General features: G+C 43.3%; 1 protein-coding gene across 1 annotated transcript; it reads right to left on the minus strand.

The window, feature by feature from the left end:
* Positions 1 to 6: 6 nt before the first annotated feature.
* On the minus strand, positions 7 to 16,485 carry LIX1L (limb and CNS expressed 1 like). The gene is made up of 6 exons (XM_006919831.2): positions 16,407 to 16,485; positions 8,356 to 8,519; positions 5,756 to 5,896; positions 1,427 to 1,522; positions 982 to 1,059; positions 7 to 641 (listed from the first exon to the last, which is right to left on the minus strand). The coding sequence occupies exons 2-6, from the start codon at positions 8,482 to 8,484 to the stop codon at positions 399 to 401; spliced, it is 687 nt and encodes a 228-aa protein (XP_006919893.2). The 5' UTR covers positions 8,485 to 8,519; positions 16,407 to 16,485; the 3' UTR covers positions 7 to 398.
* Between the last annotated feature and the right edge of the window lie 6 nt (positions 16,486 to 16,491).

The raw sequence follows: 16,491 nt of genomic DNA on the forward strand, positions 1-16,491 counted from the left end.
TCAAGCTCCCCATTGTTATTATTATTATTATTTAATTTATTGCTCCCTGTTATTTGAAAAGGAGACATAAACCCTTAGTCAATCGTCTTGTGTTACTGAAATGACTATGCAGAATTACTGGGAGTGTAAGAGCCAACAGCTCCCAGGACAGCCTGCTCTTCCTGTAAAGTGGAGTGGAGATGTTTCAAATGAAACCACATCGGAAAACTAGAAGTAAGAAAAGGGATCTCTCAGCAAATAAGAATCCAGGTGTAGAATTTATACATATATATATATATATCTATATTTTAAAGTATAAAATTGAGAAAGTATGTACAGAAATCACACTAAGTCTTAGAAAGAACATATAAAAAGAGGCCTGAAGAGGATGGGGAGGGAGTATGTGGGTGGGTGGACGCCTAGCAGTTGGAAGAATGCATGTTGCCCAACTGCCCAGCAGCCAGCATGAGAATATCCTTCTTCTCCTTGTGGAAGCGCAGCTCCTTGCCTGCCAGCCGGGCTTCGTCCAGCTCCCGCTCAGTGGAGGCCAGCTCTCTGGACAGCGCCCCTGGCACGCTCTGCTCCCGGCTCACCCAGTCCAATGCCATTTGGTGGCGAATATCATCATCCAGGGCCCGGTGCGAATAATGAGCCAACACTTCCTGGAGGAGGAGAGGAATGTGAAGGTCACCGACAAGGTGAAGTTTCATAGCACAGTGACTTAACTGGGACTAGGAACTCTTAGCGTTGGGGTCCTAACTGCAGTCAGCACAGAAGTCTCTAAGAAGATTCTTAAGGGAACCGTCCTGGTGGGGGAAGCCAGGCCGGCAAAAGAATCACAGCTGAGGTTTAAATAGGAAAGATAATAGGAGTGAAGAGGGCACTTTAAGCGAGGCTGTCAATATTCACCAGCTGGTGTCCACAGGCCCGCTTATTCCTGACACATCAGCCACCTCAAAATAGTCTTCTGCCCAACTCCTCTCACCCACAATTATCTCTTACCTGCCGAGAGCACTGTCTTTCCCTCATGGCCTTAAGGCTGCCATTCCAGTGCAGGAGTTGAAAAACTGTCATTAACTCCTGGAGGAAGAAAACATGGAGAGCCAGGACAGTGATTTTGTATGGGGGACGTTGCATCGGAATTCCATTTTACGAAATGTATTTGTGGAGGCATCTCTTATACCAACTCGTATATGCCCTTGGGGGAAGGAAGGTATGTATATTTTGAAAAATATTCTAACAGCCTTCTCTCCCTTCCCTTCCAACTGAGTATCAATGCGTTAGGAATGAGGAGGAGGCGTGCGCACGCGCATACGCACACACTCACACACGCTGACACATGTTTGAGTATCAATGCGTTAGGAATGAGGAGGAGGCATGCGCATACGCACACACTCACACACGCTGACACATGTTATTAGAGCCAGGGAAGTAGGCGGAATCGTACCTGGAACTCCAACATTGACTTGCCCTTGTTGGATTCCAGCATGAATCGGAAGGCACCAATGCCTGTATTTGGGTTGTCAGCTTCCTCCCTGTTGCCCTGGTAACAGGGGAAAGGAAAAGAGAAATAGATTTTCAGTCAGGATTATCAGCTCAAGCAGTACTGCCCAATAGAAATGTAGTTAATATAATAACATATTAATTTTACTAGCATATTTTACTTAACCTAATATATTCAAAATAGTATCTCAACTGTAATTTGTATAAAAACTATTAATGAAATATTTTACATTCTTTTTCTTGTACTACATTTTCAAAATCTGATATCGCTTTCACGATTACAGCACATCTTAATTCATACCGGCCACGTGTCAAGTGCTCACTAGCTATATGTGGCTAGTGACTCTTCTACTGATGAGCACAGACCTAGAGGATTCCAGTCACCACGCATCTGAACTGGGGTGATAGAGAAAGGTCCGTCTGATTTTCCTTATTTTTAAATGGGGAACACTGAGACATGGAGAAGAGCCCCAATTTAGCCAAGATAACACAGTGAGTTTAGCATGTGGGGGTGGACTAACCTAGAGGACAAGCGGGCAAATGCATTTTAAAGGGACGCAGTAGGAGCCACAAGCATGGCAAATTCTGGGTAGCAGTTTGGCCTCCTGCACATTTGCCTTGTGTGTCTTCCATTGGTGACACGACCTTGCAGGAGTAGAACTAAGAGACATGTCCTACTTGCAAGCCTAGTGTGTACAAAAAACAATACAGTGGAGAAGTTAAGAGCCTGGACTGGAGCTCCTACTAGTCCTGTGGGCTTAGTGAAGTCATTTAACCTTTCTGCTCCTCAGTTTCCTCATCTGTAAAGTGGGAATAATCATAGATCTACCTTATAGGATTGTTTCGAGAATTAAATAAAACACTTTTAATTTTAAAAAGGTTAAATATCTAAAAACTCCAATCATATAAGTTATGGGCACCTTATTGTTCTGGACCCGGTGGCCAGTTACACCATTTAAATCCATTCTGGGATTGGCTCTGGTTTGGTGCTATTTGGTGCTGGTTTAATATTGTTGAGGATAATTCCAAATCCTGGGGCTGGCTGAGACTTCCAAAATAAGGGTATCTCCTGGTTTATTGGTGACCTTTTTGTCAACCTAATCAGGGGAAATAAGGCCAGGACACTACTGGGAACACAGGGACCCAACTTTCTCCTCCTGCTTCCTGAGAACTCGCCTGCTCTTTTAGCCAGTTCCACACCATATCCCCCCAACTCCCAACCCCCACAGCACCTCCCAAGAACTTTATTCTGCTCTCTTTGAGAAAGGAGACAGGGTAGAGGTCAGGAGCCAATGAAGTTATAATCAAGTTCACTTTATTGGGGGGCACTTCATCATAGGGTTTTACTGTATATGTATCACACCTAAAATAATGCCAGGCATTTATTAAGTACACCATAAGTGCTGGCTTATTATTATTATTTGTTTTCACTGCACTAGAGTCAACAAGAGGTCAGAACTACTCAAGATCAACCCATATTGTTTTGTGGCTCATGAGAAAAAACCATGCCACATGTCATTAATCTTCACGGTGAAGCAAAGATCTCAAAATTTGGATTTAGAAGTGAAATGCTAGAGGGAGGAAGAAAAAACGGAAACTTCATTATTAGGATTTAGGGCTCTGAAGCAAGCCGCCATTTTCATTTTTGCCTATAATTGTTCACTATTATACCTTATTCAATACCTCCAAGATTTTCCAAGATACGGCACATAGAAAATGATCATGTCTGTACAGCCAACTGGGGTATACAGAGGAGGCTGCTGGCAGAGCAGCTTGCCAACAGAGGCTGTGGGGCAGAGCAGTCCATCTGCCTCAGGCCTTGCTCAGTTCCCTGACAGCTGAGGGGATCAATAGCATGGAACATCTGAGTGGCATGACCCACCCGTTGGGAAGTTCTACCTCATATCAACACTACTACGCCAAACAGTTATAAATGAACTCCATTTATTCAATAGACATTTAATCACAGAATACTTGATAAGTGGTAGGAACATTAGAATATAACTGGAAAGGAATTAGAGTTAATTTAATTCAACCTACTTATTTTACAAATGAGGAAACTCAGATCCACAGAGGCTAGGTGATTTGTCAAAAAAGCATAGTATACCATAGTGTCAGATTCAGGACTTTTAAAGAACAAAATCTGAAAGCAAAGAACATGAGCATCGCTCTTTACCCATGGCTATGACCAGATGAAAATTGTTATTCTGAAGAGCGGGGATTATATAGGAATATTAATGAGAAATCCAGTAAGTTCTCAATTTGGGGGTTAATCGAAGAGGAACAGCAGCATGATAATAATAGTTTACATTTCTCTACTTGAACTATACTTACACTTTGTAGTAGATGCTGCTGGTGACCTACCCAACATCTATTTCCTTCTTCCTTACTTAATCTCATTCTAGTGTCTCCTCATCTCCCACGTGCTTATGGGAAGAGTGATTTTATCCTAACTCAGTGCGTAAATCTCAATCGCTTTTGCCTGTAATTTTTTGTTGTTATTTTTTTAAATTGGTTTTAATGTGGGAATCCTGGCCATTGGGAGGTAGAAGGGAGATCTGTGGGAGGGCTTCTGGGAAAAGATTCTTTTCTACTAAAGAGACACTAGAAAAGATGGTCTTGTTCAGTTTCTGAATGTAGTTTTGTCTGTGTTTGATGTCTAGAATTCTGTAGCCACCTTGCACCCTGAGGGGAGCTGGTCCAAGAACAAAGCTGGTACCTAGAGGATGGATGAGTGGAGAGATGGAAAGAATTTGAGCCAGTAGATAATGACGTTCTTGATCCATGGATGCAGCCAGCCCTGAAACCTGCCCTACTTCTGGGCTTCCTGTCCATGTTAGATAATACATTTAGTTCCTTTATTTATTTCCTTAGGCCAATTTGAAATGAGGTTTTCTATAACTGGCATCCAAAGGCATCTAAATACATAACGTGTGCTAAGGGCTTGAATATGTTCTTTTATCCAATAATCCTATGTGATAAGTATAATTGTTATCCTATTTTACAGATGAGGAAACTGAGACTTAGAATAAGTAACTTGCTCAAAGTCACATAGACAGTAGAACCATAATTTCAAAATAACGGATTCAGAGCCCACGTTCATAACCACTGCTTTCTATAATCCAAACTAATGTTTCATTTTACAATACATTAGGTGACAAGAATGACAAATGTGCTTTCTTAATTTTAATTGGCTTTGATTAATATAAAAATGTTTTTATGCCCTGCAGTTACTGCTGACTGGGGCAAAAAGCGATGGGAGAAAAACAGATGGATCCTTTAAACAGATGAATACTTTATAATTTAAAGTATTCAACACTAATCCACAAAACAGATAACTGAAGCAGTTTAGTATATGTAATTACATCTGAAACGCAAAGAGAGCAGAAACAGAAAATTGGTCTAACTCTGTCGATGAACTTGTGGTGGGGGAGGGAGTGGGTAGGGCGGAAGAAGACGGTGTTAACTTCTAAGGTGTACCCTACGCTAGAGAAGTCTGTAAGTCACCTTGGGTTCCAGTCTTGGCTCTACCACTTACTAGCTCTGTCGCTTTAGGGAAAACTTCACTTCGGTGTTTTTAACTTCCTCATCTGTGAAACAAGGGTAATAATGGTATGATGCCTCATAGGACCATTGTGAGGATCGAATGAGATAAAATACATATAAATCCCAAGAACGGTCCTTGGCACAAAGTAAATGCTCAATTAGGATTAGCTATGGCTATCACCATCATCGTCATCATTCCAAAGAAAAGATGTTCTTTTTAAAGAGAGTAAGTAAATTATCCTCCCCATTTCTAGAAATGAAAAAAGACAAGACACTGTATTATAAAGTGTGCTTTATTAATAAGATGAAGTAATGGAGGCAAGAGACAAGTGACAGTAAAAAGTCAAATAAAAGATCAGTGAAGGAACAAGGGACTAAAGACTTAAATCAAAATTGGAGAAAGCAAAATTTAAGCTCAATTTTTATTTTGGAATATCTCTAAAATTCCATAAATCTTGTATTAAAAGTTTCTAGATCAAAGAGACACAGAGGTTTCTAGATACCAAAGAGACAAATAACAGTAAAAACAGACACATATAGAATTAGAGACTGAGACATATACAGCAAGTAATACAAAAGCTTGATGGAGAAGAAAAAAAAAACAACAGAGATGTAGACAGGAAAGAAAACAAGAATCCATGCTCTGTTTCCCAATAATATACAACACTTCCCAACCAGCCACTTCTCCCATCCTCACTCGCCTTCCTTCCAACTCCAAGTAACTTACGTTGAAAGATGCCAGGGCCTCGGAGACACTCTTCTCAATGAACTCATCAGTGATTCTTCGGGAAGGATGTTCATTAAACACAGAGTTCATTAGTGCAATCTTTGCAGCGCTCCGCCGGGCCTCAGCTTTTGTGGGGCAAAACTAGGCAGGGGAGAGAGAGAAAGAGAGAGAAAATACGTATATATGCGCATCTGAGAGAGAGAAGGAACATAGGGAGCGAAACACTTGGGATGGAAGACACTTGGACACTCTTTGGATAAATCAGTTTTGTTCAACACAAGCTCCAAAGTTTTTATTGCAAAATGGTCGAGACATTTGGAAACATAAGTCTGATTCAACATCCTGAAATCATTAGGGAACTGGAGATGGCTCTAGCTCATACCAAGTTGAATGCAGAATGAGGAAGGCTGCTGAAGTCAGCAGATAATCACTGGATAGGAAAAATAGCCCTGTTTTAACTGTCAACAGAATTAATTACTCAAAAGCCAGATTCTGGCCAGCCTGATAGAAATCTGTATCTTGTTTTCTTGTTCTGTGGACAGGCAAGATTTTTTTCATTCCTCTAGATAACCCAAGATTAGAACAAAACTGTGTCTAGGCTGCTTCTGCAGAGGAGACCGCGAGTCTTTATCAGAAGCACCCATCTGGGATTCTTGGACTTTGCTTTTTGCTGTGAGCAGGCAGTTCCCCCAATAACATAGTGAGCCAAGGCGCTATCCCTGAACAGAGTCTAAGGTCTAAAGAAGGCATCTATAGTCTTTTTTTTTCCCCCAGTGGAAGCAAAGAGGACAGGGTTGGCTAAGAGAAGGAAAGATGACTCGAGGAAAGCATGAAAAAAATTAAAAATTCATGTTTTTACATTGTATCCAACATAGGTATAACAGAACAAATCTGAATTTCAGAAGTCTTCAATCACTCAAGTTCAAATCCCTAGGCACCATGGGATTCCTTTATAATTCATCTTCACTGGCTGCTTCGAAGGCCTCTGTGCCCTCTGTCATTTACGATTAGGATCAGAGGAAAGGAAGAAAGTGATGCCGTAGTTTTAAAAAGCAGACCAGGATGTGTTTGGTACTTAACCATCCTTAATATCAATAATTCTCAATTTCCTTTGACTGACAGGTCTCTCCGAGACAGCATATGAAGCTTGGTACCTTAACCCTAATTAGGTCTTCTTGCTTCTTCAATTTTTCTGTTTCTCTATTTACTAGCCTGTTGCCCATTCTACTACATAGTGCCATTTCTAAAAAATTATCTATTAAGAAAACCACCGGGAGAAATTTCACATGCTCTAAAGTGAATATAGAAGAGAGAAACTGAAAGGGGCCATGACAAGTAATTCTACTCTTTCAGGAAATAACGGAGAGCAAATTACTATAATGGTCGAACTTTGGGCATCGCCATAAAATAATCAAGTCCTTACTCAACAATATGATGAGGTGGGAGAAGAAAGGAATGATCTTATTCTCTAGAAGAGAAAGCGTAAACAGTACTCATCCTGGACACCTATTTATTTCTCTCGAATGGCTGGTGTTCTGAGGGAAAAAAATTTAGTCACCTGATCTGAAATGAGGCTTCCCTAAGACTGCTGGTGTTCGAGGCAGGAACTGAGCTGTGATGGCACTCATGCACGCAACAGATTTATTAAGTGCTTACTCTGTGCTAGGATTTAAAACTGAACAAGGAAGAAGACAGACACTATTTCTACATCCATAGAGCATCATCTACTGGGAGAGAGAAACAATCAATTACGTAAGTTGTGATAAGTGATCTGAGGGGAAGTTCAAGGTACATATAGCAGGGGTAATAACTTTGTCTAAGGGTTATATAAACTGCTTGGAAAACAGAACAAAAGTGTCTATTCTCTAAATTCCCACCGAGACTCTAAGTTGACATTTCAGAAGGCTGCCTCCCTATCTGCAACGTAAAGAATCCATCTTTGACGATAATATTCACACTAGTCAAACTTCCCATTATCCTACAGTAACAAGCTCTTTTCATCACCACATATTACAGGTCTCTCATATAACTGCAGAGTGCTAGCACTAGAAAGACTTTAGAAATAATCTAACCTCTCTCTTTGATATTATAGGTGGGGAAACTGAGGCCCACAGAAGTTACCTGACGTGCCCTGCTGGCAGTCAGGGGAATGAGAATTTGGATCTGCTAACTCTTAGATGGGTACTATTTTCACCGAACATAGTCCCTCCCCTTTGGTCTCTTCGAGAACTCAAATATTGCTTTTCTCAGTAGTTGCCTATGAAAAAGTACTGGGGTCAAGGAATAGTATTCTGTGTCCTCCAGAGGAGATGGCAGGAAGTTGGAAAGCCATATCGGGACATGGGTAAGGTGCTAGTAGTCTGAGACGCTGAGGAGGCATCTTCATAACTGCTCAAATGGAAAGTGGGGTTGAGGTTTTGCAGGGTGAGGTTTTTTGTGGTCAGATGAGCCTCGGATGCTTTCCAGAATGATTTGCCCAGACTTGGTTCCGGCCTTCAAATGAGTGATTTCAAACAGAGATTTAATGGCCAAAGTGATGGAGAAAGCCATTATGGGCACCTAAGCAGTTATCTGGGCTCCTGCTGATTCGCAGCTCTTACCTGGAAACTCCCAAAGCAGCTTCCCCCGGGCAGGGTGACATAGCAGACATAGGGAGGGCTGTTGGAGGGGACCATCTCATAAACCACTAGAGCCCCATTCTTCAGGTCAGCCCCACGGGACTGCTTCATCTGCCAGAATTCCTGCAGCGCCTCCACCACGTTCACTGCGAAAAGAGAAATGCATTCAGCAAGGAGAGCGCCTCCTAGCGGTGCTCTGCTTCAACGCGCCTACGTCAAGAGTCTACCTTCCTCAGCTCCCTGCCCATTACCATTTAAAAGCCGTTAATGATGAATAAACATAGACTGTGATTAAGCCATTTGCATAGGAAGACCAGAGTGTGCCTGCCCTCCTCCCCGACCTCTCCACTTCACGTTTTGATTAGTCCTGGACACCGAAGGGGAATAACTGAAATACTGGAGGCAGAGTTTCCAAGGTCGGCAGGCCATTATCCCTGCCTGAGGAAGTGCAAGTAGATCACCGCCACAATAATGAGAGCGAACATTTCCTGAACACTTGCTGTGTGTCACCCATTTAATCACGACGACCTTATGATGCAGGTACTCTTATTGTCCCCATTTCACAGATGAGGAAAGGGAGGCAGAGATGTACTAGCTATAGGATGTAACAGCCTAAGGATGTAATAGCTATAAAGTAGCAGAGCGCAAATTCAAACCCAGGCATTGGTTCCAGAGTCAGTGTCCTTAACCATCGCACTATACTGCCACTCAAGGAAATGTGATCCTATTAGCCATTCTCAAGCCTATGCTTCTGGTGAGCAAACCCACGGCCAGATTCCTTTCCTGTCCTGGAATACTATGTGTACACTATGTAAGAGGAAGGAGGAGAGAGAGGATGGGGGAGGGAGGGGGAGGGAGAGGGTGTGGGCAGAAGGGAAAGAAGGAGACAAACGAATTTCTCTTCTGAGGCTTGCCTTGGATATAAGTAATTTCTGGAGGAGCCGTGTGTTGGGAGACGACCCTCCGCAGGTCTTGAGCGCCTTTCCACCTTGCTGGGTATGCCAAGACGTCAAGGCCCTGACTGCTGTGTACTTGGGCCATTTCTCAGGATTGTGTTTGCAGCAAGAACCCTTGACAGATGAGATAACGTATCCCTCTGAGACAAAGAACAAGCTTGCTTACTGCTTGCTGTCAAATGGCAGATTTCCCAAGCTCAGTGTCCCTCTCCTGTAACGCAACCCATGGCCTGTGCAAGTGTCCACCCGAGCCCTCCATGTTGGACTTGGGAGGCAAGGGGAACCGATGCAAACAGACATGATGCTCATGTCGTGCTCTGAGTAATAAAGTCCTTTGTCTCCGACCCAGAAGTCTCTTGACTTCTGCCGGCATCCATGCAACAGTAACCGGCTAACTTACTGGTTTTAGATAGAGTGAAATCAAACGCCAGACCTGACACTGTATTCCAGGACAGTTCCCCTCATCCCCCAATACTTGGGCTCAACCATTCCACAAATATGTATCGAATATCTGCTCTGTGCTAGACTCTGTGCTGGATGCTAGGCTACAATAGTGAGCGAAACCATAGACTGTTCCTCTCCTTTATGTACCTTACAGTCTAACGAGGAAGAGAGATATTAACCGAATCACCTCAAACAAATGAAAGGTAGCCACTGTGGTGAGTGCTATAAAGGAGCGCTAGATGGTGAGAAATGTTGCAGGAGCATCTGACCTAGTTAAGAAGGTCCAGATAAAGCCGCCCTGATGAGGTGATATTCTTAGATACGAATTTGAATTCAGCAGGCAAAAAGGTGAGAGAACAGTGCTCTGAGCAGAAGGAACAGCATGTACAAAGGATCTGCAGCAGCGGGGAATATGGTGAATAAAGGGACTAGTGTGGCTAGAAAAGAGAGCATGAGGGGAAGTGTAATGCGAGATGAGGCTGCAAAAGGAAGCGGGGCGAGACCAGGTCAGACCTTGCAGGCCATGTTGGTGTGCTTCAAAAATAACCTTGCATCCGAAGAGCAAAGGGAAGCCACTGAAGGGTTATACATGGAAGGAGGGGAGATAGCAGTTCGCCTTTGGAAACGATCACTTTGACTCAAGGGCTCCAAACATTTCAAATGGCTTTAACTAAAGCCTCCTAAGTTATCACAAGCATTCTCCAGTATCTTCCGGCATGATTACTTTCCACTCTCAGTTACAAGGCCTCATTCATCCTTTTAAATTGTGTTAGTTCAGGTCTGCCAAGGAGAAGACACCGACGTGGGGCAGACAGACATACAAGAGATTTATTGGGGAGGAAGTAGGAGAAGGGAGAGGCTTCAGCCCATGCCGAAGGTCTGGCACCTTGCAGGAGAAGAGAGAGAAAAAAGGAGGCTGAATATGAGACTGCAGTGCAGTTCCAAGAAAGTTCTGGCCGGGCGAGTGGGAAGTCCTCGAGCCACAGGGATCCCACCTCTCGCCAGGATATGCCTGAGTTAGCACCCCTGCTGAGCTCTGTCACTGTCTGGGAGCAGCCTGCAGGATGTGTAGCCTCAGGGCAAATGTGGTGATGGACTTAGAGAGGACAGCAGCTCAAGGCTGTCCGTCAATTAAGCTCCCTGCACCGGGAGATATGAACAGCAGCACGTTTTCATGGTTGCCACACAAACATTAAGCAAAAATATGAGCACATAATAGGTATGTAGCTCAATTCTAGCCATTAGGGATGCAAAGATAAATAATACGTGTTCTCTCCTGGCAAGGTGTTTAAAAAAATCTAGTGGCCAATAATAACTATTATCTCACCTGCTCTACAGCTGAAGCAAGCACCCCGTGTACCAGCCGGTCTCTGAAAGGCAGCATAAGCTCTTTTCTAATACCCTATATTTAACTGACTTTAGAATGTTCATTCTTCCATTAAAAGACAGCATGAAAAGGAAACTCTCTTTCCCACCCTTAGTTTTGGCAGGGGCTCCTCGAGGGTCACTGCTGCCCAGAAAGCTCAGCCATCTTTGTTCTTTCCACTGAGATCTTTTCAGCCCCAGTTCCCTCTTTGAGACAATTTAGCACAATGCGCTGGATGACAGCTCTCTTGACATGCGAACAATAGGGAGAATATTGAAATAAAGAGGAAGGGGAGGAGAACATATAATGGGGAAGGTCCCACTAAAAAGCATACGTCCATTCTTCATCCAGTCAAATTCCTTTTGACACAGAGTACGGGACTATTTTTTAATGATTACTCAAAGCCACAGGAAATAGGGAGCCTTATTTCAGAAATGTAAACATGAAATGGAAAATTGGGCAAAAGCTCCGGGAAAAAAGAAATTAATTGTGATCTGTATTTGAACATGCTCCCGGACACATTCAATTTTAGAGCTGAAAGGGACTTTAGAAATCATCTTAGCCCGTAAGGAAGGGTAAGTGATTTGCTTCAGGTCACACAGCTGTGGCAGAGACGGGGCAGGAATGTAGATATCCTGATGCCAGTGTTTTTTCAGTTTGGGAACCTTAATCCAGGGCCCAAAGTCAAGTCTATGGTTGAGCTTCGAGGGGGTTCAAAAGTCCCCGAAAACTCTAAGAAAATTATGTGTGCACATACGAATATTTATGGGGGGGGGGAGGGTCGTGCCCACAGTTTTTAAAAGATTTTCAGTGAGAAACCATAGATATAATGGTTTCTATAAGGATGGTTAAAGAACAGTGAGTCTCATGTACCTATTTGATAAAATTGAACTTCAGTGTCATAAAAAAGTCATATTGATTTTGTAAAAAAAATAAAAGAACAGCGAGGTGGGAGGCGAGCAATGACACATACACATCTGACAGCTCCAGTGGCGTTTTGGAAGTCGCTGATGGCTGCTGAGCTAACAGGGACAAGAAAGACTGAGAGGGTGAGGAATATTAATTACTTGTACCATGATGCTGAACAGCGACAAAAAGAGAATAATTTTGGTTTTGCTCTTAGGAGATAAAATATTAGATGAATGTCCGAGTGGGGCGAAAGGTACAGATTGCATATCTGCCAGAGTAAAAACATTAAAACAATATAGAAAACTACAGTCAAAATTTGATGTCGTAAAAATGAACATAATCTTGTAGTGGAAGAGCACGGATGGATAGTAAACAGATAACGGAACGGGGAGTGAGTGAGAAGGTTCTCTGTGGTGAAAGATGGTGAGAATAGGCTGGCCCGGCTTAATTCACATTATCGTTATGAAAACAGAGAAGCTGGTGAACAGTATTTTATCTGATATTTTCTATTCCCGTTTGTAGAAGGTACCCCTGAGTGCAAAGTGACAGTGACTTTGGGAAAGGACTAAGGTGGGCTGAAAAATGCCCCCTGCCAAGATGTCCACGTCTTAATCCTTAGAACCAGTGAATGTTACTTTATGTAGCAAAGACTTTGCAAACTTTGCAGGTGTCAGATGATCATAAAATGGGGAGATTATCCCAGATCATCTGAGTGGGCTCTAAATACCATCACAAATATCCTTAGGGAAGGATAGTTGATAAAAAAAAAAAACGGAAGAAGAGAATGGCGGTAACCGTGGAGGCAGAGATTGCAGTGATGCAGTCCCAAGCCAAGAAATGGTGGCAGCCACCAGAAGCTAGTAGAGGCAAGGAAACAGATCATCCCCTATCACCTCCGGAGGGAGCACAGACCTGCTGACACCTTACTTTTGGCCCAGTCACACTGATTTTAGGGCTTCTGGCCTCCAGAACTGTAAAAGAATAAATTTCTGTAGTTTTAAACTACCAAAGTGGGGGTAATTTGTTAGAGCAACCACAGGAAACTAATATTTCCAATTCCAAAAATTGGAAATATTCAGATCAATCAATTTTACTCCACGGTCACTTACAGGCAAAGAAGCTGTCTGTGGTTTTGAGGAAAAGGAACAACTAGACAGAAAATAGCACCAGATTCACTTGTTCAACCTAGTGGAAAGCTGGGCGGAATTTCCAATCACAGAACCATATTATGATATAAACGGAGAGGAATACTTCAAAAAAAAAAAATAGGTTTGAATAGGGCAATGCAGAAGTTATCTAGCGAGGAAAGACATTCAGTCAGTCATGGCAGTTTGGAGATTTCCAGACGTCAAATATTAGAAGGGGACTATACGCCACATAGAAGAAAGGGGCAAGGGAAACGGTGAGGCTAATAGCACCTCTCATATGCTCAGCTTTCGAAGCGTTTCCAAATGCACTGTAATAGTGACCCTTACTGAGTGCTGTGTGCTGCATGCTTTACATTCATTATCTCATTTAATCCGCACGAAACTATCAAGATAGGTATTATAACATCCATTCTACAAAACGTCGGTGAGCTAAGGAACAGGCCACAGTGGCAGAACCAGGATTTAGAACCCATGTTTGTTTGCCTCCAAAGCCAACTCTCTTTCTATTGTATTATCCTGCTTTATCTCACCATTAAACCTCACACATGCTCTGGGAAGTGGACTGTGAGCTCCATGAAGGTAGGGACTGAGTATCTGTCTTGTTTACTGCTGCAGCTGGTGATCAAGAAATAGTCATTAGATGAATAAATAGAACAGATGAAGCCTAGAGAGACTAAGCAATTTATCCAAGATCACACAGCCATTATTTGACAGGGCCAGGTTCTCTAAGATGCTACAGCGTACTGAGCTATGTGTGTATCTTGGGCAGGGATTTGGGGGGGTGGGGTGGTGGTGGAAATACAGGACAAACAGGTGAAATAACAGAAGAGGTTGTGTCTTGTTTTGTTTGTGTAGATGCTGAGATCCTACATGAGTGGAGGTAAAGCTGAAGACCGTGACTCTTCCAAGGTGAATTTCAAGCAGTAAGAAGGTGATGAAGGGTGTGAACTGAAGATGATGCAGCAAAGCACTGCCGGATCAGAGGGTGGACTGGGCAAGGACCAGAGTAAATTATATTCAGCGGACTAGAGCCAGCCCCTAAATACCACACCATCAGTCACAAGGGTATGTGGGTACATGCCAACGGCAGTTTTGCCTATTAATCGAAGCAAAATAAGTGATTCCATGTGGTGAAGGGCTTCTGAGCCAAATCGGCAGAGATTCTGCTTGCCTGAAGCTGAACTATCTGCCAAACTCTCCCGAAGTACTGGCTGGACACCCAGACTGGAAATGAGAAACTCAAAACTAATGAGAAGCACTGTGGTGGGAGGTAGGGAGGTAGGAAGAAAGAACTGCACAGAGTCTGAAGCCTGACTGATTGCTCTTTGTCAGTACAGTCCCCTTGTTTCCTCATCCTTTCGAAGGAAATGAAAAAGTGTTCACAGGACACTCAGTTTAGAAGCCAAAGCAGAGGCTCTCCAGGTAACACAAGAAAAAGGAAACACCCCTCTACAATTTTCACGCAAGTTTCCAAGAGGAAGGATTCAGACCCAGAGTGACCACTCCTGGCTAATCCTATGCCCAGAGGTAGACCTGCCCTTCGTCTCAACTTAAAGAGACAGAAAGCAGCAGGACAATAGCTGATGGCAGTTCCGCTGTTAAACGCAGGACTTAAACTAGGAAAACAACTGTGTCCCCTCACCACGAATTTCAGAATCGTGCACGACTGTATTCCCAGCACTCTGCAGAGTGCCTGCCTCACGGTAGGGATTCAGACTGTTGAAGAACAAAGGGAAGCTGATGGTGAGTGTATCATTGGGCACATATAACAAAATGGATCTAAAACTCTGTTTTCATAGGACTCTGGGTTTATACTGTAAAGATTTCAGAGTGGGAAAAAATGAGACATCTTCTTCCCAAAGGAATATGAACCAATAAATCTGAGATAATACTCATTATTTTTAAAGTACCCATTATGTGTCAGGCACAATATCTCATCTAATCCGCATAACGACCTTTGAAAAAACTAAAGCTCAGTGAGGTTAAGTCACTTTCCCAAAGACAGAGCTGGCAAATGACAGAAATTTAATCTGGGATTTAATCCAGACTTGTTTGACTCCAAACCCTGCTTGTTCTCTTTTCACTATACTTTCTTAGGGAGAAAAAAAAATACAAAAGCACAACCAACTCATTACTGTCTGTAGAGAAAGCCCTGAACTTTTCTCTACATTATTATTAAACTAGAAAGTTAAAGATATAGTCACTTTCAGGTCAGGCAGGACCTGGCCAACCAGAGATAAGTGATGTCTCAGAAATTCCAGACCTAAATTTTGTATCCCACCCCCCTTGCTTGTTACACTACAAATCTGGAGTTGAAACTCAGGAAATTCTGCACTGGTTAAACAGAAAACAACAAAGAAAATCCTCAAATCCCCCTTCTCAGAAGCCCTAGAAATTAGGCAACTTTAAGAGGAAGATTTCTGTTGGAAATCGGGTTGCTCCCTGGCTCTTTTCCACGGAATTTAACATTGAGAGGCCAAGGCCTGGGATTTATCCTCGGTTCCTGGGCGAGGGCCAGGAAAACAGAGCCAGACAGGCCGGAGTTGAGAGGCTCCATACTAAAAAAGCCCTCGAAGTGAGGTATAAGTCACAGGAAGCTGGTGTGAGTTCAATGGTTTGGGTCCAGATTTAAAAGCAGTTATGCTAAGCGACTTGTGAAGGCACTACCGAATTCCCCAGCAACTCTGAAGTTGCATTGGAAATCTCAGAGTGACGATAAGAAAAGAATTAAGAAGTCAGAGAGATGAAATACATTTACAGGAGAGCCCAGAAATTGCTGAGATCACAGAAGGTTGAGAGGGTATGGATGAGAAACGTCTTGAATCTGAGATAAAGGATAGGATCCCACACGACGGGACTGGTCCTCAAAGGCAGAGAGATGTTAAGTCATTAGGCTGCAGGAGAAATTCCGTTTCTGAAGGAGAAAAGGTTGGGAAGAAAACAGGGTTGTGTCTGTAAAAAGGGATCCCTGGAGAATATAGTAGTAACTCAGTAAAGGGGAGGTGAGAGGCTTAAACGTGTGTATGAGTGTGAGTCTGCGTGCGTGCGTGTGCGTGTGCGTTTGCGTGTGTGTGTGTAGCCCAGAAGGAAACTTGCCAAAAGGAAATGCATGTGAGGGCTCTGCGCCAGAAAGAGCGATCCAGAGGACTGTGGGAGCAAGGCTTCGGTACAGAGGGCGTCCCGGCAGGAGGCGGGACCCCGCAGACTCACCTCGGCCATAGCCCTGCGTGTGCTTGGCGAAGCTCCTCACCACGGCCTCCACGGCCTCCCGCAGCACGGCCGGGCTGCCGGCGGC

This window comes from Pteropus alecto, unplaced genomic scaffold (genome assembly GCF_000325575.1).
Source record: "Pteropus alecto unplaced genomic scaffold, ASM32557v1 scaffold106, whole genome shotgun sequence".
NCBI classification, from domain to species: Eukaryota; Metazoa; Chordata; class Mammalia; order Chiroptera; family Pteropodidae; genus Pteropus; species Pteropus alecto.

What these genes read in the sequence shown, in the direction of transcription:
- LIX1L (XM_006919831.2), bottom strand. Translation starts at nt 8,484, where the DNA reads ATGAAGCAGTCCCGTGGGGCTGACCTGAAGAATGGGGCTCTAGTGGTT. An exon ending in GCTGCTTTGGGAGTTTCCAG is followed by an intron (nt 5,897 to 8,355) that starts GTAAGAGCTGCG and finishes TCCCCTGCCTAG; the next exon opens with TTTTGCCCCACAAAAGCTGA. An exon ending in AAAGACAGTGCTCTCGGCAG is followed by an intron (nt 642 to 981) that starts GTAAGAGATAAT and finishes CTCCTCCTCCAG; the next exon opens with GAAGTGTTGGCTCATTATTC.